The sequence below is a fragment of the Nuphar pumila genome, chromosome 2, assembly GCF_984573655.1.
Source record: "Nuphar pumila chromosome 2, dmNupPumi1.hap1.1, whole genome shotgun sequence".
Lineage (NCBI taxonomy): Eukaryota > Viridiplantae > Streptophyta > Magnoliopsida > Nymphaeales > Nymphaeaceae > Nuphar > Nuphar pumila.
In genome coordinates this window covers 124,413,051-124,422,408 of record NC_143250.1, presented here as the reverse complement: position 1 = coordinate 124,422,408, position 9,358 = coordinate 124,413,051, and the positions used below count along the sequence as shown (strand labels likewise).

At 37.4% G+C, this 9,358-nt stretch overlaps 1 protein-coding gene across 1 annotated transcript; it reads left to right on the top strand.

The window, feature by feature from the left end:
- The first annotated feature begins 4,106 nt into the window (after positions 1-4,106).
- Positions 4,107-6,210, top strand: LOC149846998 (FCS-Like Zinc finger 6-like). Its single transcript, XM_089998246.1, has 2 exons — positions 4,107-4,643; positions 5,785-6,210. Exons 1-2 carry the CDS (start codon positions 4,345-4,347, stop codon positions 5,936-5,938), a joined length of 453 nt encoding a protein of 150 aa, XP_089854372.1. The 5' UTR covers positions 4,107-4,344; the 3' UTR covers positions 5,939-6,210.
- The last annotated feature ends 3,148 nt before the right edge of the window (positions 6,211-9,358 follow it).

The following is a 9,358-nucleotide window of genomic DNA, read 5'->3' as shown; positions in this document are numbered from 1 at the left end:
GGAGCCCACTCCCGAAGGCCTCCGTATGTGTGTGCGAGCTCACGCGCTGCAGCGACTCGGATTTCGACTGAAACCGCCTGTGAGCCGGGTCGGATCGAGCTTGATTTGGAAGAGCAATTCGAATTTGGATTGAAACCGATCCAATGAAGCACAGTTGATTTTGATCCGGATTTTTATATACAATAATTATAGAGTAGTAAAACATGGTCACAAGTCAATAAAGAGCTTGATGAAGTGAGTGATTTTGCGAGAAAAGTAAGATGTTCGGTTGTTGTATGCAAAAACAAAGAGTGTAGCTGATTGTAAAAGTGGAGCAACAGGACCCAAGAGCCAAGTTGTCAAACTTCTCTAGTTTTATCTGCTAAGAACTTCGTCAAAAGTTGGCTTGAAATTGGATTGGACTCACTGTGATTGCAATAGGCTCGACCTCATGCATTGAATACATATTATCTTCATACAAGTGTTGTTTCATCTATGAACTTCATTGTGATGTGATGAGCTTTTCATAACTTCACCCACATGATACAACCGTAACTTTGCCTTTCATTATTAGGTAATTTCAAGACTACCATGGATCTACTACGATAAGATAGTTTATTTAAAACGAAATCGTATACAAAATCAATAAATCTTAAAACAATATAAGCAATAGTATTTATGGCTATATGTATCATTGAGGGTAGTTTCGGATCTGGGTTAAGATGAACTATTATTATAGATGATTTATTAAAAGAATTTCATTTCGAATATGATAAAGTAGCTCTTGGTTGGAGAACTACAGCCTTATGGGCGTCGCAGTGATTCTATTTGCAGTATTATTGTCTATCATTTTGGAGATTTATAATTATTTTGTTTTACAGTATGAGATTTCATTGAAGATTCAGTCAATGGGCTGCATTAGATGGGACTAAAAATGTGACACAATTACTCTTACATTTAGCCTCTTTGACTTCAATAAACTTGTATAAAATGAGATAAAAAAAGGACTTAGAAAATCAACCTTAGAATGGGGCCAAGCTTGAGTTTATATGGCCCAAACCCAACAAATAGGAAAAAATGCACAAATGTTAGGATACGTGCAAAAGGACTAGGTCAAACAGCTAAATAAGAATGTGCATGGTCAATGGTGAATGTGGGTGATCAAGAAAATATCAAGTTCAAGGTCTAAGTCTTAATTTAAATCTACAGTACAAAACCAAAACCAAGTTAACAGTCCCGTGTTAGGAGGGATTCCATCTCTTACCTAGGTTTCTTATTATACAAACCCTCTTTGATTCCTCTTAATGACACAATGATAAATATGAGATTAAACAATTTTCAAAAATTGAGTTTTTTCTTTAAAAAATCTTGAGTTAAAAAACTTAAAGAAATGGTGAGTCATGAACATATTTTGGAATAAAAACACAAGAAAGTGAATGAGTTTGTGATGAAAATCGAAGTTCGATTTGCAAAAAACTACTATGTTATCAACTACTATTACCTAAATTACTCTAAGAAAGCATAAGCAAAGAAAAAAAAAGAAAAAATCAATGCATAAATTCAAGAAAAATACCAATAATTTAATCCATCAACTCTAACTTGGAAATCCCTATAACAAATATTTATAAGGAAACACAATAAACCCTGTTTTGGATCTGCGATGGACCCACTATATTGAAATATCTAAATTTAAATAAAATTGAAATAAAAACTTTAAACTAGAACTAGACCCAAATGGATCTCTTGGACCCCTGCTTTGCTTCTGCATCATTCTTCTTGGGTTGGAAAAGAATTGCCCTCAAGTCTTGATATCTCTTATACTTCTTCCAATTCTGTTTTACGATAGACTGTTGCAACTTTTAAGGGATGCAAATGCATGAACACTGATGATAATTCAAAAAATACCCGAGCAAGTGATAAATGATGATTTGACCAGTTGAGTGGTTGGTGCATAAGAGAAACATATGGATCTTTATACGAGACATAGAACAAAGTATGATGATCAAACTTAAGAAGCACTTAGATCTATTTAAAATCATTTTTTCCCAAGTATGTCTTAAGTTGATCCAAGTAGAGTTGGATGAATCCTAGGTCAAATGGATAGGATATATTAGAAATATGAGTTGGGTTTAAGATTAACATGGTTTGGATTGACACAAGTAGGGTTAAAAGAGTATTCAAACTTAAATGGGTAGGTTTAGGTCGATTTTGGGCCAGATTTGGGCTCAAAATAAGGTGGGCTGAACAGGGAAGATAGAAAAAAAAATGGATTTTGCAAAGAGAACCAAGTTTTATTTTAGCATGAATAAGCTTTCTATGGGGCTTGCAAGAGCCGAATCGGTTTGGAACAGAACCAAGTTCAGTTGATGAGTTCTTCACCCACGATGGAAAGAGAGTGCTTGGGAGGATGGTGGCTAGGGTTTTTGAACCCACTGCCTTGACTAAGCCATCGTCCAGACCAACGGCTAGTGGCCGGAGCTGTCATCGGTTAGGGGTGGCCGACAACAATTCTATCTTGGATTCCGATCAACGATAGGATGTTCTCTCGTGGGCAAAATGGAAGAGGAGGATGGGGAAATTGGTGAAGATAGCGGAGCTGGAGGACTCACTGTCAGTGGGCCTGGCCCCCCTCATTTGCACCACTCGACCATCTGTCAACAGATGCAGCAGTTGGCTCTTGCCCTTCCGAAAAAAGAAGAGACAAGGAAAGGGGAGGGATGGCAACAGTAGTTGCTTTTAGGGATATCACCTTTGGCAAATCCATCATAGAATCTTTAGCTTTAACCATAATTTCTTGAATATATTCTCTTTGATTGTCTTCTGACATTGTCACAAGATCAAGATGAAACCACTTTTGATGCAAATTGAAACATGATTTAAAAAAAAAATACTACATTATCAACTACTCTTATATAAGTTTTGCTACCAAAGCAAAAGTAATAAAACAAAATGAATGGATAAATTCAAGAAAATTTACAATAATTCAATCCATCAACTATAACTCAAAAATCCATATAACAAATATTTACAGGGAAACACAATAGACCCTAGATCTATCTTGGGTCCGAGATGAATCCATTACATTGAAAAATCTAAATTTAAATAAAACTGAAATAAAAATTCTAAACTAGAACTCGACCCAAATGGATCTCTTAGACCTGAACTGCACACTACTTTTCCTGCATCTGTTTATGTTTATAACATGTTGGTTTTGACTGACACCTCAATTCTTTGCATAAATCCATAGACATCTAAGCAATTTTATCACCAAATCTCAAATCTCCATTTTTTGGGTTTATTTTTCTTTCTTTCTTTTTGTGTCGAGGAACCTGTATAGGAATGGGGGTCGTAAAAATTTGAACCATTTTTTATCCATTTTCTCAGCCAATTGTCAAAGCGATGCGACTTACTCGAGACCAACTGGACGTTCTCAAGGCTCATGAGATCGAACCGCGGATTGGGCATCTTTGATCCAAGAAACTACGAGCCAATTGACCCGATTTCTTCTGATGTCCCGGGTCTTACCTGACACTCCGAAGCGGTTTCATCCAACCGAATCGGCAGGAGCTCTGCACTTCAGGGCAGGGCAACCGGCTATTCCCAGTAAGCCCAGCGGCCATAAAGTGATATGAAGGGCCAGGTGATGCCACCTTTTCCGGTAAACCAGTACGGATTCTGGGGAGTTTGGAAATCGTTTGAGAGTGGACTCACTGAAGTGGGAGAGCAAAAGCTCATAAAATGATTAATTGTAAAAATCTCAAATATCAACAGAAAAAAATGAGAACAAGATGCAATAAGAAGCAAAATCGATATATTTTATTTTATTTTTATGATGAGGAGTCTCGTCGAAGTGAGGAAATTCTGAGGTGGGACGCCACCATCACCTTAGCTACTGATGTGCCTGTGCGCCAGTGGATTTCGATCGGATGCCTTCCATCTTAGCTACAAACATAACATAATATTTTTTTTTATGACGAAGGAACCCTCACCGAGAACCGGGTCACTTAATGGGCCCGCCTCCCTGCGAGAAAAAACTCCTGCCGTACTGCCATAGTGTTAACTTGTTAAAATTGGGTTATATTAATAACCAATAAATTATATTAGTTTAGAGAGAGAGAGAGAGAGATGGGGTGGGGATACGTGGACTCCTCTTTCTGCGATACCCAAAAAGAAACAGAAAGGACGGTTCAGATTCCTCAACGCATCGTTTTTTTAATCCCACTTCTCACCGACGATATTCCATTCCAGCTTCTTCCTCTTCTCCTTCACTTCTGCCACCTCCTCCTCCTCGCCGGATTCTTCGTCTCCTGAGGCCACCCCTTCTTCCTCAGCGTGAAAGAAGACAGTTTTGGAGAGGGAGAGAGGATGTTGCTGGGGAAGAGGTCTCGTCGTCCGTCAATGAGGAGGACGACGAGTATGACTGAATTCTCGATGGAGCTGAACCTGGAGGTGCCGCCGGCGTCCGAGAGCCACCACCACCGCCAGCAACAGCAACAGCAAGAGGAGATTATGAGGGCGGTGGGGGGGCTTCCGTCCGGCGTCTCTCCGAGGAACAGTAGGAGGAACTCGGTGGACTTCATGATGGAGGGGACCGGCCATTTCTTGAGGGCCTGCACCCTCTGCAACCGCCGGATCAACCCCGGCCGCGATATCTACATGTACAGGTGGGCCCTCTCCTTTCCTCTTTCCTTTCCTTTCCTTTCTTCTCCTTGAAAAATTCTTCCTTTTTTTCCTTTTTTCTGTTTCTTTTGTCTTCTTTCTATTTTTCTTGATTTTTATTTTTTCAGTTGGGGTTGGATGATAGTGAGAGTGCTGCTCTTGGTTGTGTTTGCATGTCTAGCTCTTTTTTTTTTTTTTAATTTATGCTTTTTAACTGGATTTTTTTTAGATGAAAGGCTTTTTATTCCTTTTTTCTCTTTGTTATTTTGAGATTTGGTGTTTTTAGTTAGCTTGAGGTTTTGTGCACTTTCGGTTATGGTGGTTGAGCTTGGCTGGGGAGTTTTGTTCTCTACCGATTTCTCGTGATCTTCGTTGATCTTTCTCTCTTTATCTCGTTATTTTTCTAATTATAACGATTTGCTATGTGGTGGTTCAATTTGATTGGAGAGTATTATGCTCTCCTAATTTCCAGTGATCTCTCCCTCTCTCTTCTATATGGTAGAAGGTTTATTTACCTTACTGTTTTCAGGAAAGAAAGAGTGAAGCTTTTATGATAAACTGGGGTCCTAACTAGCTAGGGACGCGGAATTATTGGTTCAAATGCCAATTCTCATGGTAGATATTGTTAGATGTAGCAACAATTTTCACAATAAGACAAAGTTGTGTGCTGAATACTGAAAATTTTAAGCTTTGGTCTTTGTTATAGTCCTTGCAATGGTTACAGAAAGATATTGATCTACCAAATTAGTTTCATGGTTGCTATTTTCGAGAGACGTTTTCCATTATCCATATTCAAACATTTATCTAATATAGAATTTAACAATGTTTAAGTTATCTATATATATTTCCATTTAAACAACTAATATTCAAAAGGCCCATCCGCGGCCAAAGGTTGCATTCCCATTCTTTCTCCGATCTGTTGTATTCATCGATAACTTAAGATACAGGGCATTAGAGAGTGTAAATTGGAGAGTGAGGCAAAAAATATGTTAGCTGTATCGTCATTATTAATTATATGGCTGCCTTGGAATTATTTAGATTTCTCTCACCATATATCTAACTTTCCTTTTCTGTTCTTCCAATTTTACATGTTATGAATGGTGCTTTATCTTTTGACTATTAGTGTTAAATTTTATTTTCCTCCAGGGGAGATACTGCCTATTGTAGTCTAGAATGCAGGCAGCAGCAGATGAATATTGATGAAAGAAAAGAGAAATGCTCAATGACATCTAAGAAGAAGGAAGCTCCTGTTGCTGCCTCTGAGCCCTCCGGTAATGGAGACACAGCTGTTGCCGCTTGATGATGTGATGGTGTTGATGTGATTAGAATGATCATTCAGTTTTCGCTTCTACCCATATTATAAATATATCTATGTTTATGTACTTTTGTCATTAGGTAGGAAGGGTAGCTCCCTGTTTGATTGGCTAGGAAGGAGCAGATTTCTCCTTACAAAGAAATGCAATGTTACATGAACAAGAGAGAAAAGAAGTGGGGGAAAAAGCAAACTTTGTTGCTCTACTGTACTCGTTCTTTCCTTGATGAATGAATGTCCTACTAAATTTGGGCCTTAAATCGTGAAGCTTTGTGGTTTTTTTGGTTTTTATGATTGAGAGGGGTTACTTGGTTATTATATATCAGTGACAATCCATTTGGAGGGCATGGCATGGGTGACATGAGAGTATCTGACATGCTTAAACCTTATTTTAACGTTTAAATATTATTTCAATAAAAATTATAGTTTTATATTAAAACTTAGTTTTTTATTAAACCATTAAAAAATTCACTTGATTTTTAAAACATTTTTCAACTCCCGTATCTAACCCGAGTAACCGGACAGGTCATACCCGTATTTTTGTGACAAAGGTTACTAGATTCCAATCTTTTTCACCTTGTACTTTCGTGCTAACGCTCGCTCGTGACTGCCAGCAGATTCCATTTGGTAGTTGTGCTCTTGTTCTTGGCTGGTAGGTAAGTGGCCATTATACTTCTGTTTTTCGTTTCAAGGGAAAGAGGGGAAGCGCTGAAATCATGCCACGCTTTTCAATATTTGTCATAGCCGAAGCAGAACACATAAACAGTACAATAGATGCCGAGTAAAACAAAAAGGGCGTTCTGGTTACTCAGAAGTAATTTTGTTTCCTTTCAATGGGGACTAATTAATGGCTAATATCAGTGAATTCCTTTAGCATGAATCATTTAATATTTCTCCCGGAAGTGCAATATCAGGTGTACTATTATTGCATTCCACTTGGTGTATTGGTTTTAAGGGAATTTAATTGAGTCCACCTGTTTTTAATCACATCAGCAGTACCACAACCCAAAGTTAGCTTATTTAACGTTGTTACTGGTGTGGTGATCATCATCATAATCGATGGTTACTTGACTTGCGAAACAACAAAATAATATTTTTCTTTTTGAAAGACTGAACGAATACAAACCATTCAGCCTTCACATTCTGTCAAACAAGAGCAAAAAGGTAATACCATGATGAGATGATCTTTTGGGTTGTCGTGTTACAAGGATGATCAGAAAGTTTTTTAACAAGAAAAGTCACTTTTGGTTCATGGTGTGGGACCGAAACATGATTTAGCACCATAAATAGTGGAAATCCATGCTTGACTTGTAAGGACCATCGTCCTGTTGGAAAAAAAATTAAAAATAAACTATCTTCTATGATGAGAATGTATGTATCATGTGCTGTTTATAAGATTTTTGTTCATTTATTGTTTCACACCAAAAGCATTGTCAGCAGAGGGCACTACGAGAGGGGACATCTCGATGTTGTTTTTCGCTCTCTGCGAACAACCTCGTCGAAGGTGGTGGAGGTTCTTCTATCGGACGGGCCGAAAGGTGGTGGTGACCCCCTTTTCATGGGGTGGTTGTGCCAGAGGTGGCGGTGGCTGCCGCCCCACCTTCTGGTTCATCTTCTTTATTCTTTCCCCCTTTCGTAAAAGGGGAACCCCTAAGGGCCTCCCCTTTTCCAGGAGTGGATGAAAATAAATAAATAAATGAATAAATAAATAAATAAATAAATAAAACAAAAACATGAAAAATGAAATTTGAGTTAATTTCCTTTTTAAGGAACGAGCCAATTTGGTTACTCTTTTATTTACTTAGTGGGTTCATAAAATATTTTGATATTACATTTTGAGGCTTTTGTTATTTTTTCGAACAAAAGCTTTGGATTGTTGATTTTATCGAGAACTATTTCTAACTTTTTTTTGTTTTACAAAAAAGTGCTTATGGTTAGTGGAATATCTCTCAGAGCTTTATCCAGACAAGTTTGGATCTGTATTGGATCAATTCGGTACAAGTAATTTCTTATATACCTGGTTGGATTCGGTAAATTTTTTTTTTGACTCAGTTATGATCTGTTTTGATATATATATACCTTGATATAAGATAGGAAATTTTTTTAGCATGCATTTTTTTTCTGGATTGTGAAATGATTTGCATCATTGCATATTATTTTGAAATGTTATATTTTTTGTTTATTTTTGGATCCTAATATATATGGATCTCGATCAAGTATGGTTTGTATTGATCCAATTTCTTGGATCAAGTCTAATTGTAAGACCTATTAGATATGATGTTTAAATCAAGATTGAATCTAATCAGTATTGGATCAAATACTTAGATCTGGTAAGGTGACATAGACCTAGTTTGATTCAGTAAAACATATTAGATCTGGTTGAATCTATATGGATTTGTATGGATCAAATTGTTTAAATGTAGGTCCAATTGAATTAGTTTTGGATCTAGACAATGTTATTAGATCTTGCTAAACTTGAATGGATCTAAATATATTCAATAACAACTTTTGGATCCAGAAAATATAATTGAACATATTTGAACTAATATTATATCTGAATGGGTCATTTTATGAGTGTTTTGATGATTATTTAGATGTTGAGCAAATAACTCAACTTGGATCGGTATTAAGATCCAGTTTGAAATTATTGTTTACTCAAAGCTCATAGTATGGTATGAACCTATTTATGGTCTGATACATGTATAATTTTAGATAGTTCCTTAATTGCGTTATCTTATTGAATGGATCAAGTGTTGGGTCCATATGCCCAACACTACAAGAAAAATGCTAATTAGCGACGAAAATTTGCGACAGATTTTTTCCGTCATAAATTTTTTGCGACGGATTAGCGAGAGAAAACTATCTGTCATTAACATCCAAAATATTTGCAAAATTAGCGACGGAAATATCTCCCTCACTAAATCCATTGCTAAGTAGCGATGGATTAGCGAGAACATTTTTCTGGCGCCAAAACACTACAAAAAAATGTTAATTAGCAACGAAATTAGCGAGGAAATTTTTCTGTCGCTAATTAGCGAGAGAATTAGCGAGGGAATTTTTTCGTCGCTAATTAGTGACGGATTAGCAACAAAAAAATTCCCACTCTAATTTCGTCGCTACTTTTCGATTTAAACCGTCTCACCTGTGGCACGAAATCCCCCCCCCTTTCAAAATTTAAACCGATTGAGATTTAAACTGTCCCATCTGGGGTACGATAAGTGTTTTTTTTTCGAGCATGGTTTTCCATTTTCGGCCTAATGATTTCGTGGGGGTTATGGTTTCAGGTCGACGGACAAGCATTGTGGGCGTCGCAGAGGATGCAGCGGTGGGAGAGGTCGCCTAACTAGGAGGGAATGGGACTAGAGAGGCGATTGGAGTTGAGGAGGAGGCTCTGAAGGGAGGCCAAGC

Bases quoted from the DNA above. Each gene is read 5' to 3' on its own strand.
- LOC149846998 (XM_089998246.1), top strand. From the start codon at position 4,345: ATGTTGCTGGGGAAGAGGTCTCGTCGTCCGTCAATGAGGAGGACGACG. The intron at 4,644-5,784 runs GTGGGCCCTCTC...ATTTTCCTCCAG, and splicing joins CGCGATATCTACATGTACAG to GGGAGATACTGCCTATTGTA.